The sequence below is a fragment of the Capsicum annuum genome, chromosome 3, assembly GCF_002878395.1.
Source record: "Capsicum annuum cultivar UCD-10X-F1 chromosome 3, UCD10Xv1.1, whole genome shotgun sequence".
In the NCBI taxonomy this organism is placed as follows: domain Eukaryota; kingdom Viridiplantae; phylum Streptophyta; class Magnoliopsida; order Solanales; family Solanaceae; genus Capsicum; species Capsicum annuum.
The window spans coordinates 265356894-265372379 of record NC_061113.1 but is presented as its reverse complement, the minus strand read 5'-3'; the positions used below and the strand labels follow the sequence as shown (position 1 = coordinate 265372379).

General features: G+C 37.1%; 1 protein-coding gene across 1 annotated transcript; it reads right to left on the bottom strand.

Annotated features, from left to right (window-relative positions):
• Positions 1 to 2120: 2120 nt before the first annotated feature.
• Positions 2121 to 8937, bottom strand: LOC107861901 (aluminum-activated malate transporter 9). The gene is made up of 6 exons (XM_016707282.2): positions 8430 to 8937; positions 6432 to 6569; positions 6061 to 6330; positions 5802 to 5938; positions 5573 to 5719; positions 2121 to 3238 (listed from the first exon to the last, which is right to left on the bottom strand). The coding sequence occupies exons 1-6, from the start codon at positions 8803 to 8805 to the stop codon at positions 2495 to 2497; spliced, it is 1812 nt and encodes a 603-aa protein (XP_016562768.2). The 5' UTR covers positions 8806 to 8937; the 3' UTR covers positions 2121 to 2494.
• Between the last annotated feature and the right edge of the window lie 6549 nt (positions 8938 to 15486).

Here is a 15486-nt window from a genome sequence, read left to right as displayed (position 1 = left end):
AACAAGATTTCAGTTATTACAGCAACAACAACAACATATCCAGTGTATTCCCACATAGTGGGGTACGCAAACCATACCACTACCTCAAATGAAGTAGAGAGATTATTTTCGATAGACCCCCGGCTTAGGACCGATAGCAATATAACAAACACAAATCATAAATGCATATAAACTAGTATAGTCTGCAAAATAGTACTACAGCCACAAGATAATACTAAAAACTATCTATCTGAAACCATAGACATCACTCAACACCACAAACAAGAAACTTCAGACACATATAAGAACGCTCTCCCATTGTTACCGACGCACTCTCACCCCCTAACCCTCTACCCTAATCCTCGTTCTCCACACCTTCCTATCAAGATTTCAGTTATTGATACTGATTTATTAGAAAACAAGTAATTAAGCATTCTCTAATGATGACTTCTTCTTGATGGTCATTATAGATTCTTTGAAGTCATTACAAAATTAAAGATAAGCACATAGTCAATTACAAAGAATATGTGCAATCACAAGTACATAAACGCAAAAAAAAAATCATAGTAAATCCTCATAAAGCAAGTGGACAAAAACAGAGTTTGCAACAGAAAAAGGGAAAAATAATTAAGTTGGGGACTGTCTATGGCGGCACTACATTACACAAAAATTAAACAAAAAATAACAATTTAAGCGAATTAGTTAGTTATATTTCTTCATTTTCTTGACAAGAATAAGAACCCTCTCTGTTACATAAAAACAAAAATTCGCCCAATGGCCGTCATCAACTACATAGAACTCGCTCAATGATCAGAAGTAAATAGAACTCAGTAATTTCAAGGAAGACAACTAATTTGAAACTGATGCATATATTTAAGTAGAATTCACATTCTTGACAAGAATAAGAACTCACCTCTGTTACATTTTTTTTTTTAAAAAAAAACTTCTAAAAAGATAAATGCAATAATGTTGATCATCAACTACATAGAATTAAGTAATTTGAAGGAAGATAACCGACATGATATTCTAGAAACAATTACTAATTCTTAGAGAGAAACTTCCAGATGTTACACTGGCCAGCAATTTTCACGAAAACTGAATGAGTTTCTTGAACTGCAAGCTGAGAAGAAAGGGAAAAAACTCAAATGGAACGAAAGAGAGAGAGATTGATACCTGTGAAAGTGTGGAATTATGAGTGAGAGTGAAAGTTGTGGAAGTTGATGGGTGATTTTTCTGCTTATATTTCAACTACTTTCTCTTCTGTTTTTCTGTTATTCTCCCGCGCAAGGCAAGCTACACCCCACGTGGTCACTATTTAATACTACTATTTTAGTTTTTATATTATTATAATTATAATAATAATAGTAATCGTGTAATAATAGAAACCTTTTTATTTTTATTTTTTAAAAGGGAGAAAATGGCTAACCATCACCCCCTTCTACTCGACTTATTACTGTCATTCGAAATTTTGTAACTGGCCTTTTCAAGAAAACCAAATACTATAAAATGTTTAAATGGTCGCAAATTTAAAGTTAGACCATATAGATGTCAGATGAGGCGAGTTAAAGGACACCCCTCATCTTAACTCTGACAATTCAAAACTGATCAATACAAAATCATGTAATTTGTCCTCGTTTATGCATCCCACTGACACTAGCCTAACGCCCTGTATGCCTCCTCAAAATTTAGCCATAAAAAATAATTGAGAAAGAAACTTACAAATATGACTAGGAGCGTGGGGTGGTGGGATGGAGGCTTTGTGGGGGCAAGGGGAGGGGGGTTGGAAGATGAAGCATGTTGGAGGGTGAAAGGGAGGACACAATCAACATGAAATGTCTATTTTTTCCTTTCAAAAGTCATTTTTCTCATTTATAATAAACTTATTTCTCTAGAAAATATTTTCCAAAAATACTAACAAACCAAACATGAGAAAACTAAAAAATATTTTTGAGAAAATATTTTCCTCGATATCGTATGCCCATAATGTTCACTTCTACAATTCACCTTAGAATGTACGAACTACAAGAAAAACAATATACAAATTTTATAGTAAACAGATGGAGTTATGAAGACAAATAAATCTTCCCAATCCTAGTTGAATGGCTTCTTTTTTGTGTGTGTGCGTGTGTGTAGAAACTCAATTGCTTCATCATAAACAAAAACGATACTTATAACTACTTTTCCAGTATATTTCAATGTACACTTGTGCTGCCTACATTACCGTTAGACCTTAATGCATTGGAGCCAAGAAGACTTGCTAAAAATTTACCTCAATACATTTATAGGCATTGTCCCCACTAGATATTGTTAACAATTATAGCTATTGAAAACTAATATGCAGGAGGCAATTGGCCTAAGACTTTTCAGAGTTAGGATATATAATCTGTGTTGCATTTCCAAGCCGATTCGAGTTCCCAGTTGCGTAAGCTGCTATAACATCTCCTCATCTAACAGACAATGTAATATATTAGCATCTATACTCTTCTGTCTTTGGATGGACAAGAAGGGTTGGCCTCTAAACTGGCAAACTGCTCTCCTCTCTTTTCCAAAACTTTATAAACCCTTTTAACCTAGACCATATGGAAACTTTCTGCGACGCTTCAGACAAATCCACAGCTTCCTTAAATTTTGCTTTCTCACTTAATTCCTCGAATGAGTCTACTACGTTTTGAAGTCTTGCAACAAATTCAATGAGAAGGGATGTGAATGTTGCTAAAGACAAAGCACTGGCACTTTCGTATGTCTTCGACACTTCTAGCTTGTCGTCCTCTTCCTCTTCCACCTCCTTTAGTGCTTCATTATCTTTAGGCAGAGAATGTGTTGTTCGGAATTTTGGTTTCTCCACTGTGTTTTGTGGGGTTAATCCTGCAGCTTGGTTGTTACTAGCGAAGTTACACGTCCTGTTATCCCAACTTTTTGAGTTAAGGATGGAGTCGATGTTGATGACTGTTTCACTATGAGACCTGTGGTGTAGAAAAGAGTTTCTGTCATCATCCAGGCTTCCAGGCTCCTGGGGAGTATCCACTACTGTGGCTCGTGTTCCGATTTCCCAGTTTTCTGAATTGACGAAAAGATAAGACTTCTGATCCACTTTTTTTTGCAACGCTTCTGCTGCTTCATGCACTTCATAAAGAATGTCCACTGATCCCAACTTCTCCATCTTTTTCACTTTCTCCCCAATTTCTCTCAACACTTTGGCACCTGCCGTACTTACTCTCTGAAGCTCCTTACGGAAAACCTGTCTTCTTTCAGCAGGCGCCTGCGTGTAAAAAATATTTGGTAGTCAGTTTCTCTGTTAAAGAGGTCATAGCATTACCAAATAAAGTGGTATAACTAAGACATCTGGATATGCAAGCTCTTACACCTAATGGTATTAAACAAATAAATAATGCATATCAAGCAGCAACTCAACTTTTTTACTCTTTTCTTTTATGATGTTGGTACCCAGGCTAGCTTACGCATACCTCGACTATTACACCAGACACCTGCTACCTCCACCAGCACAGTTACCGGCAACTCTGTTCACAGCTTAAGCAACAATTTACTTTTATAACTGATGATTTACAGGGAAGGAATACATGACATGCTTTCGTCAACGTAATTCGTTTTTTTTTAATTAGTAATACAGCAGAACATGTTCTAATTGCACCTGCTGCAAGCATTACCATGTAAATTTGCTTTAATAGATTTTCCGTCGTTACAATTGGAACGATAAACATTAAAAATAAGAAGCATATACACCAATAAATATGAAAACTGAAGAATAACTTTTATATTCTTCTAGCTAAAATATAAAAGTACCTTGGGTCTATGATTCAGGGGAATGGAGAGATTGACGAGGATGTCTCTCACCGTATTGAGGCGGGTTGGTTGAAATGGCAGCTCGCCTCGGGAATTCTTTGCGATAAGAAGGTGTCTCCCAAGTTTAAAGACAAATTCTACAGAGTTGCAATCCGGCCGGCTATGTTGCATGGCGCGGAGTGTCGTCCTGTTAAGAATTCTCACGTCCAGAAGTTGAAGGTGGCAAAAATGAGGATGTTGTGTTGGATGTGGTATCACGAGGGCCGACAAGGTTAGGAATGAGACTATTCGGGACAGGGTAGGAGTGGCGGCGGTGGAGGATAAGATTCGGGAAGGGAGGCTGAGATGGTTTAGGCATGTGATGAGAAGGGGTACGGACGCTCCAGTTTGTAGGTGTGAGATGGCCTTGGATGGTTTCAAGCGGGGTAGGGGTAGACCGAAGAAATACTGGAGAGAAGTGATTAGACATGACATGGAGCAATTACGGCTCATTGAGGACATGACATTCGATAGGGAAGGTTTGGAGGAGCGTAGAGGGCTAAGGGGTGTGGTCAAGTCATAGGTGGGAGTTAGGTGAGTCTCGTGTCGCTTGGTTGATAGTGCTAGGGTTGGGGGGAGGGTGGTGCCTTTTGTTGGTTAATGTACTTTTTGTGGTTGTGGTACCGTTGTTATTTTATCACGTTGTATGCTTGCGATGTTTGACTAACGTCTTGGTCCTTTTTCTTGAGCCAGAGGTCTATCGAAAACAGCCTCTCTACTTCTTCGGATGTAGTGGTATGGACTGCGTACATTCTACCCTCCCCAGACCCCACTATGTGGGAATATCCTGGGTTTGTTGTTGTTGTTGTTGTTGTTGTAGCTAAAATATCATAGGCACACAACTACACGAAACTTTTAAATAAGAGTAAGCAACGACTCCAAATTAAATGAGGGATTTTACTCAACAATAAACGATGCATCTAACAGAGCACCTAAAATTTTCAGAGCTACGAAGAGATGTCCAAAAACAAGGGGTGTCAATTCAACAATTCGGGCAGCAAGAGTCATTCGTATTGCTTCTCCACCAAATAGCAACAATTATTCTTTACCTGCAATCTATTTCAAGCAGAAGGGCTTACGTGCGCACCAAGTGACAATAAGTCATCAAAGAATTTAGTTACACCCGGTGAGTACTCTGCCTTTCAGTGTTTAATTTTCCATTGAGAAAAGGATGCCCTAATTTAGCACCCCTGTTTCTTACGTATCATAAAGATGACAAGGCTTGAGTTACTATCTTTCTCAACTTCAATTATTCACTTCCACTTCCACTTCCATGTTTGATGATGGTTAAGCAGAACCCCATTAAACCTTTTGTTACCAGAGAGAGAGTACAAGATTGATTTTTAAATAGTTCATCTCCTAATGAAATAGTTTTACATGCATGCATGCCATTTATTATGCTAAGTTATACACACAATGAAGGACCCTAACACAGATATTAATCTCAATCAATGATTGTTTCTTAAGTACATATACCTATTACCAAGTGTAATAAGTTTGGTTCAATTCTATAATGACGACAACCACAGGCTGCATATTATCAGGGAATAGAAGAGCTTAGCACTTCTCACGTTCACCATTAAATCAACTGACTATAATTATTGCGCAGAGGACATGGACACAAGAAAACTATGATTATTACTGCAAAAAATTGCTAGTGATAAAAAATGAATATGGCAAGAGAATACTATATGATGCACTTTACAAGCGCCGGGGATAGCAGGAAAGTTGGAAAAAGGAGTAGAGAAATTACCTGTATTTCAGATAGTATACAGCCATGCAGCGCCATAACCATGAAAGCGCAATACCTTAATGCGCCGCTAACTTTGACATAGTTTTTCCAAGGATATCTGATCATCTTATATGGACCATGGGGTGGCTCCCAGATTGCAAATGCTACCTGTGAGTACCAAAGTAAGAGCATTTGGCTAGCAGAATTTCATGAAATTACTAATTTATGCTGCAAGATTGTTTAATCATACCAGAGCTTCCTCTTGGCTTGTAGATTCTACTGCTGATCTGTAGCCATTGTACACTGGATCATCAGCTGCTTGGTAAGTAAGAATTTTTGAAGGGATCCTCTTATATTCGACACAGTTCAGATATTCGCTGATACAACCTGCAAAGATTTCAATTTCATCAACTACGGAAAGAGGTAGAGGAGGGGTGGGGGTCTTTAGAAACAATTTAATTCTAAAATCCCATTCGAGAAAGTAGCAATCATCTCATAGGTTGAATTACCTTCTAGTGAAGTAGCTACACTGATGAAATTCTTCGCCACCAGATTGTGAAGATCCTCACCAGCCCAGATGGGATACACACAAATGTTCACAGCTAAAGAAACACCAGCACCAAGTGCAATGAGCAAAAACCGACTTACAGCTGTTTGAATAAATTCTCTTGTGTGATAACCGGATACCATGATGAAACAATATGTTATCAGGAAAACTCGGAAACCATATTCATAGGGCTTCATTGCCGGGTACTGCTTTGCATAAGTGATAAAAAAACCTAGAAACACCAAACAAACTGCAGTCAGCTAGGTACAAATATATCGAAGAGATGAACATCAATCCACACATATGTCATGATTACTGACCGAGAAACCAGACCTGTTATGAATATACCGGCAACTATAACAACTTCTTCCCAGTCTCCGGCCAACTGACACAATTCAGCCATTCCAAGAGCAAGTCCTCCAGCTGATAGTGTCCCAAGCCCACGATTAAACCCTTTGCTTAGAGTGGCTCCTGTGGACAATTCAAAACATGTATATGTATAAAAAGTTGCCATACAAAGCTATACAGGAAAAAAAATAAAGCAGTCGCTGGGGGTTGGAAGGTGCAAAATGCAAACAGAAATAGTAACTATACTGTTGAGCATTGGCAGATATGGATCTACAATGATAATTAACGAGAGTTCTTAGCTAAAACTTCTCCTGCTTCCAATAATAGTAACCGACAAAGGAATACATTGAGAAAACTAGAAAAGATAAATGAAATAAGAAGAAAGTATTTATCACACGTGCAACAGATTGTCGCATGCTTTTGTAAAACCATATCTACATACATAACTATAGAACATAAACAAGGAAGTTTTCTTTTGTAAAACGGCTACATATAAGGGATACCACTCCCTGAATCTGTTGAAGAGAACCTTGGAGAAAGAAAGACTGAATACTGACTAGTAACCAAAATTGCAGTTGTAAAATGGTAAGGATGCCCGCAACATTATTTCCTATTTTAGGACCTCCTTTAGGTCAATTTCCTTGCATGAATCTTGTACGCATTGTCACCTTTTCAGTACTTCATTTTATATTGAAAGCATATTCAATCCTTAATAACAGAAAACACCCAGTCACCCTTCCTTTAGAAGTCTACTGCTTATATTCCCCAAAGAAATCCTAATATATTTCCATTTTTATCTTCTCCATAATATTTAGCAATAATTTGATCCTGAGCAGTACAAATATATGTCTGGAGGAAAATAAAACCTGCCCCCCGGTAGTTGTTGCTTGTGGGAGGTGGTGGCAAGCATCCCGTGACATTAGTCTAGGTGTGGTTTCACAACAAAGTAGTCAATACATCTTTAATCCCAAAAATGAAAAACAGAAATTAAAGTTTGGGCCTACTCCTTTCTGAGAAACTTGTATGCAGGACATGAATAAAGTATCTATTCATTTAATTAAAAAATTGACTTCTTCAAAGCTTTTAAGTGCTCTTTTTTCTCTACAGTTACAATTAATAAAAAAACAGATCTTCTTCTTTAGTACTAGCAATAAAGCACACATTTTTCAGGCAAAAATTATTAAATTAACAATAACTACACAAAAGCGACACATAGACAGTGGCGGAGCCAGAGAAGTAACAACACATAAGAAATCAATTCAACATTTATTATATACGTACGTAAAAATAGTTATGTATAAATATTATAATTTTGCATTGAAGGGAATTTGGATGACCCCTCAATCCTACCTGGCTCCGCCCTGTACAATATTACCAAAGCTTTTAACTGCTCTTTTTTCTCTACAATCGCAATTAACAAAAAACAAATGTTCTTTCCTACTAGAAATAAAGTTCACATTTTTCAGGCACACATTATTAAATTAACAATAACTACACAAAAGCGACACACAGACAGTGGCGGAGCCAGAGAAGTAACAACACATAAGAAATCAAAAAGAGTTCAACAATTACTATATACGTACGTAAAAATAGTTATGTATAAACATTATAATTTTGCATTGAAGGGAATTTGGATGACCCCTCGGTCCTACCTGGCTCCCGCCTGTACAATCTTACCAAAGCTTTTAACTGCTCTTTTTTCTCTACAATCGCAATTAACAAAAAACAGATCTTCTTCTTTAGTACTAGCAATAAAGCACACATATTTCAGGCAGACATTATTAAATTAACAATAACTACACAAAAGCGACACACAGACAGTGGCGGACCCAGATTTTCACTGAGAGATTCAAAATACAAAAAGCAACACAAATAAGTAAACGTTCCTAACACCTATTATATAATACATAAAAAAATATTATTTTAAGTTTTAACCATATATACACAGTGTAATTTTCGTGGAAGGGGTTCTAAAAAACTTACCAATACTGAACTCAAAAACGACGACGACAGTAAGAATAGCCCATACAGAGTATCTGCTGAGTTCCTCAACCGGCTCCTTAAAAAATATCAACAACGATATAAGCATCAATGCTAAACCCATTTTTGCGGAGAAGATGATCTTTCTCGGGTCGGTTCGACCCATCTCCATCGCTTTCACAGCAACTCTTTTCCATTCCTTCCATAACTCAGATAACTTCACCCTTAAAGAAGAACAACATCCGGAAGACTCTTCGTAATAAAGCGTGTGTCGGAATCCAGGTAACTCAGTGTAATCGCCGTTGCATGATGAAAGAAGCCGCTCTTTTTCTCGTTTTTCTTCGAAGCTTTTTCTAAACGCACTCATTTTTCTCACCATTCTACTGCTCCGATTATTTGGGCATAGAGAGTCTAGAAAAGTGACGAGAGAAAGGGATACAGTGGCAGTAAAGTACTGTGGAGAATTTGTTAATGTTGACTGTTTCCTGTTTCGGAGGACCCTAAAACGACGTCGTTTGGTGTGGTGATTGCCTGATTTGGCAACTCTTAGTAAGCCGCGTGGAGATTAGTGGGACCCGATATTTTCTCCTTCCAGCGAATCAGATATGGCTGCTGCTGTGGGCCCCGTAATACGTAGTTTCGTAAATAGCTCCAAGGAAAATATTTTATTCGTAAAAAGTCGAGTAGTTTCGAGAAAAATATTTTATTAATAAATTCAAATAATTCTCGTTGTTTCAGAGATTGCCCTATTTATAATAGTTAAAAAATCAAACTAAATTAGGATTAATGAAGCTATTTCAATAATTAATTTGGAGAAATAAATTCTAACTCGACATGAATTAAATATATACAAAATCTAAAAAAATTAGTTTCCTACTTTAACTTATGAATTATTATTTTTCAACATACTTTGTAATTCATTGTATAATTCTGTCTTTTTCTTGTCATCGTTGTTGCATTTGAGCATTTTTCTTCAATATTTAATTATTGGACATTTCTCTCCAACTTTCAATATTTGATGCACTTCTCATCAATATGTATATTACTCATTTCATATGAAAATTATAGGGATAATAGTCTGAAAAATATATGTATTTTGCTTAAATTTGTAGTTGAGTATAATGAACTTTGCGGGTGTACTATTACCCCTTGAACTATTTAAAAGTGGAACTACTTTTCCCTCGAAATGCTATACTCAGTTTTATAGTAAAGGTGTAATACATGTGTCAATCTCATATTTACACTTGTATTTTTTATTTAAATTTAATTCTTATTTACTTTGTTCTCCATTCTTATTCTTTTCATCATTTTTTCGCCATTACAACCACATTAAAGGTTCAACTAATAGTTCAAAATGCAATTGAGTCAAATTCCTCCCACAAATCAAATTTCAAATGATTCCTATGAGTTAATTGAGTCCATTACAAGTGGTGAATTGAAAATTGATGTGACAACATCGCCAGTGGTCCGATCTGAAATTCCACTATCTTCAGCGCAAATTCATAAGCATGCAAATGTAGAAATTAATAATGGAAATCATTCCGCACATACCCATCAAATCTCCTACAAATATGACACTGATAATATTGTTAACACTATCGAAAAAGCTCAAAATTTCGGCGACTTGCAAGGTTCCGATGAAATCGCAAATTCTCAACGCAAATTGATAGCTCAGGATGTAGCAAATAATTCTATGGCAAAAGTCCCAATTATTACAACTCCAAGAAATTTCAATTTCAAATTAGGAATTTTAGCCCTAATTAGGCGAATTCAAAGGAAATTGATAATTTGTCGGCTTTGATTCAAAATTCCCAGCATGTTTTAATCGAAAATGATGTTGGAAATATTTGTAAGTGAAAAGCCCCTTCAGAAAATTATCATAATTCATTCAATTACGATTTTTCGATTACTACTTCGGTTAATTTGGTCAGAGATGGTGCTCGGGTGATCGTAAATCAAATTGGTCAAAGGGATTTGATTGAAGATGAGATGGGAAAAGATGGAGGAAGATGAAGAAGTGGATAATTAATGGACATGGTGATGATTGTGCGGCGGCGTTGGTTGGATATCGGTGGAGAAATTTGGTGGTGGGAGAAGAAATAAATTAATAATAATAAAAATATAATAATAAGTTAAGTAATATATATATTTATATTAAAAATAAATGTAAAAATAATTTATTTTAATATTTTTGGATGACTCACTCTGTCAAAGAGAGTGAGTTACACTCTTTTTGCCACATAAGCATTTAATGGTGTAATAATTTCACTTTAAAATAATTCAGGGGTGATAGAACCCCCGCAAAGTTCAGTATGCACGACTGCAAATTTAGTCAAAGTACAGGTGTTTTTCGAATTATTATCTCAAAATTATATATAGTTAGGTTGTAAGGACTGTAAAGTCATTTCGAGTGAGCACCTTTCGACCCAGCACAGCCTTTTGGTGATGGATTTGATTATCAAGAGGAGCAGGAAGAGTAGAGCCGGAGAGGGTCGACCCAGAATTAGGTGGGGTGGCTTGACGTCGATTAGTGCGTAGGAGATAGGAGAGAAGTTGCCGGGAATGGGAGTGTGGAAGTGTAGGGGGGACGTGGATGGTATGTGGGATAAGGCTGTCAACTGCATCACGGAGACGGCTAGAGAGGTGTTGGGTGTTTCGAGGAGTCGGGCAAGTCGGCAAAAGGGGGACTAGTGGTGGAATGAAGAAGTTAAGAAGAAAGTGGAGATTAAGAAGGGGGCGTATGTTAAGTTGATTGAGAGTAAATATGAAGAGCAGAAGGGAGTGAATAGGGAGGTTTATAAAGTAGCAAGGAATGAGGCTAAATTAGCAGTTACGGCTGCTAAGACAGCAGCGTTTGAGAGCCTATATGCGGGGTTAGAAGAGAAAGGAGGGGAAAAGGGTTGTCTAGGCTGGCTAAGGCTAGGGAGAGAAATGTTCATGACCTCGATCAAGTGAAGTGTATTAAGGGAGAGGATGGTAGAGTTTTGGTGGAGGATGTTCATATTAAGAAGAGGTGGCAGGAGTATTTTCATAGACTTTTGAACAAGGAGGGGGACAGAGGTATTGAGTTAGGGGAGCTGGAGCGTTCGGAAGGGAGCCGTGACTTCAGTTACTTTAGACGTTTTAAGGTTGAGGAGGTCAGAGAGGCTATCCGTATGATGCAGAGGGGTAAGGCGACGGGGCCTGATGAGATACCGGTGAATTTTTGGAAGTATACTGGTGTAGCAGCTTTAAGGTGGTTGACTGATTTGTTAAACGATATTTTCAAGACTGCGAGAATGCCTGAGGTTTGGAGATGGAGTACGATGATTCCGTTATATAAAAACAAGGGTGACATTCAGAGTTGCAACAACTATAGGGGTATTAAGCTGTTGAGTCACACTATAAAGATTCGGGAGGGGGTGGTTGAGCGGCGATTGAGGAGGGTCGTGTCTATTTCAGAGAATCAGTTTGATTTTATGTTTGGTCGCTCGACGACAGGGGCAATCTATCTGTTGAGGAGATTGGTGGAGCAGTATAGAAAAAGGAAGAGGGATTTGCACATGGTGTTCACCGACCTGGAGAAAGCATATGACAAATACCCTAGGAAGGTTCTTTGGAGATGCTTGAAGGTGATAGGGGTTCCGGTAGCGTACATTAGATCTATTAAGGACCTGTACGGTGGAGGGAAGACTCGGGTGAGGACGGCGGAAGGGGACTCAGGGTATTTTTCGATTGAGACAGGGTTGCATCAGGGATTGACTCTTGGCCCGTTTTTGTTTGCATTGGTGATGGACGTGTTGACGCGGAGTATTCAAGGTGAGGTGCCTTGGTGTATATTATTTACAGATGATGTAGTGATGACTAATGAGACGCGGGAGGGTGTGAATGAAAGACTGGAGGTTTGGAGGCAAACCCTTGAATCTAAAGGGTTCGGGTTGAGTTAGTCCAAGACGGAATATATGGAATGCAAGTTTAGTGACTCGAGTCAGAAGGACGAAGTGGTGGTGAGGTTGGATTCCCAGGATGTTTGTAAGAGGTATAGTTTTAAGTATCTTGGGTCTATAATTCAGGGGAATAGAGATATTGATGAGAATGTCTCTAACCGTATTGGAGCAGGTTGGATGAAGCGGAGGCTCGCCTCGGGAGTGTTGTGTGATAAGACGGTGCTCCTTAAGCTTAAAGGCAAATTCTATAGAGTGGCAGTCCGGCTGACCATATTGTATGGAGCGGAGTGTTGGCCAGTCAAGAACTCCCACATTCAACGATTGAAGGTGGTGGAAATGAGAATGTTGCGTTGGATGTGTGGACTTACTAGAGGGGATAAAGTTAGGAATGAGACTATCAGAGAGAAGGTGGGAGTGACTTCAGTGGAGGACAAGTTGCAAGAAAGAAGGTTGAGATGGTTTGGGCATGTGATGAGGAGGGGCATGGATGTCCCAGTTCATAGGTGCGAGAGGTTAGCTTTGGATGTCTTTAGAAGGAGTAGAGGTAGGCCGAAAAATACTGAAGGGAGGTGATTAGACATGACATGGAGCAGCTTCAGCTTACTGAGGACATGACCCTAGATAGGAAGGTGTGGAGGTGGTAGAAGGCTAGTGTGAGTGTGTGGGTTGTAGAAAGATGTTAGGAGAGCTCTTGTGTAGCCGGGTTAGTAAGCATAGGACTGTATCCATTATTCGGAGCCCCCAGTCGGTAGAGTTTGTGTGTGGTGGATGTCTTTGGTCTGTGGGTGTATGATACTACAAGGTGGGTGTCCTATCTCTTATTTCTTATTTCAAATTACTCATATTTCTCTTATTTCGTATTTCTATGATATCTATTTGATTATTGCTTATTACTTATTTATGTTATATCATCCATCCTGCTTCATGTTTTACTACGACCTCGTGTACTATTCTCTAGCCTGAGCCGAGGGTCTATCGGAAATAACCTCTCTACTTCTTCGGAGGTAGTGGTATGGACTGCGTACATTTTAACCTCACTTTGTGAGAATACACTGAATCTGTTGTTGTTGAATTAATTTGAAATTGTTGATTTAACTGAGCACATACTTATTTTTGTGTGTAAATTCTGAAATAGTTTTTATCTTTTCGGTAAACGACGGGTCATATATATACAATACAACATTATCAAAAGCAACATGCAAATTTTTGAGTGCTAACAATAATGAATAATCACACCTTATAAATGATTGCTAAGCAATCTTCTTTCGTAGCATGTCTTTCTGGAAAGTTATCAACTTGACATATGAGTACTAATTATGAATCATAGCATAACAGCTTAAAACATCATAAACATATGTAGAGGATAAAAGATTACTGCAAAGTTATTAATTTTGCATATTAGCTCTATAGCAATCAGCATTGTGGAATTGAATCTTGAATAATTAACCACAAAACATCAATCTGATGACCCCTTAATCTTTCTTTCTTTTAACTTTAATGAACATGATAATCTAGATATTTACATGCCATAAATCGAGATACAGATAAATTGACACTTCGTCCAATTTTCTAAGCCGCATTTTCACATTATTACCCTTTTTTAGTACGAGGGATAACTAATCTCAAAATTAATTTTAGAATGGACTTATCTTATATTTGGCTGCAACAAAATGCATGGCAGAACTCTAATTGTTGCAAAACTATGAGAGGATAAATTAGACGACACAAAAATAAACTAAAAACATAATATTATTTATAATTTGGCCAATTGACCTATACATAAAAACCTAATATTAAAAAGCATGAAACTAACGAGAAGAAAAATCTCCCCCTAAATGAAACTCTTAAAAGATTACATTGTGGATGTTATTGTGTTGTGACTTGAGAGAGTTGTTCTGTTTATAGAGTTACAAAACTCTTCTTCTAACAAACAATAAACCTAATGAAATCTAACAGGAAAGAGATCTTTTTTTCCTACTAGTAAACTTTTTCTACTAAGAAATTCTTTTCGGAGTAAAACACAATTATGGTAGAATCCTAGCAAATCTCTCCTTGGCCTTAACTTTCTTGCAAACTTGTTCATCATCTCTCCCCTTGGCCTGAATTTTTACAAAATTATTCATCATCTCTTTTTTCGTGTAATCTGCATAACTATTGTTTGTAATGATTAAAAATAAAGTTTAAAATATTATGGATTTAAAATGATTTAAAAAATATTTTATAATTTATTTTTAAAGATATAACACCAGGAATGTTGAAAATATGCTTTAAGCTCCTCCACGTGTAGCTAGACAAAAATCTTCATTATCGCCAAACTTTTGCAGCATGATTTTGAAACCGCTTTGAACCTGTTTAATCTCGTCTCACCACACCATGGGACCATTGAACCCTAAACTCTGATACCACTTGTTGGATTCGAAATCGAGAGGGTGTCATGCGGAAACTAATTGTTGCAAACTATGAGAGGATAATCAGACGACACAAAAATAAACTAAAAACATAATATTATTTATGAAATCTTCCCCTAAATGAAACTCTTAAAAGAGTACATCGAAACTCTTAAAAGACCGCATTGTAGATGCTATTGTGTTGTGACTTGAAAAGAGAGTTGTTTTATAGAGTTAGAGAAAGATAAACCTAATAGAAATTTAATAGAAAAGAGATCTTTTCCTACCAAGGAACCTTTTCTACTAAGAAATTTTTTTTGAAGTAAAATACAATTATGGTAGAATCCAAGTAAGGTAAGAAATTCAGTACAAATCCTAACAATAATTAATCGCTGGATAATTAGATTTTGGAGATGATAAAATTAGCCTATGAGAGTATAACTCGTTCAGTTTGTTTAGTTTCGGTTGGTTACTGTTTCATTTGTTTATTAGCTCAACTTATTTGGCTCAATCGTAAAAAAATTAGTTAATATGTAATCAAATTGATAGATTCAATAGTTATTAAAAAATTATAAAAGAACTAAAAAAATTAGTAAGAATTTGAAGGATTGAATTATGACCTACATTTAGCAAATATATTTGATTCCACAAATGACTTTTTTCCTCAAGTTAAGCTCAATCCACTAACTTGATATCTCTCATTATAGCGTTTGTTGCCCACTTTTATCTCTGGGAGTAGGAATGAAT

What these genes read in the sequence shown, in the direction of transcription:
- LOC107861901 (XM_016707282.2), bottom strand. Translation starts at nt 8,805, where the DNA reads ATGGTGAGAAAAATGAGTGCGTTTAGAAAAAGCTTCGAAGAAAAACGA. An exon ending in CGTTTTTGAGTTCAGTATTG is followed by an intron (nt 6,570 to 8,429) that starts GTAAGTTTTTTA and finishes AATTGTCCACAG; the next exon opens with GAGCCACTCTAAGCAAAGGG. An exon ending in CAAGCCAAGAGGAAGCTCTG is followed by an intron (nt 5,720 to 5,801) that starts GTATGATTAAAC and finishes TGGTACTCACAG; the next exon opens with GTAGCATTTGCAATCTGGGA.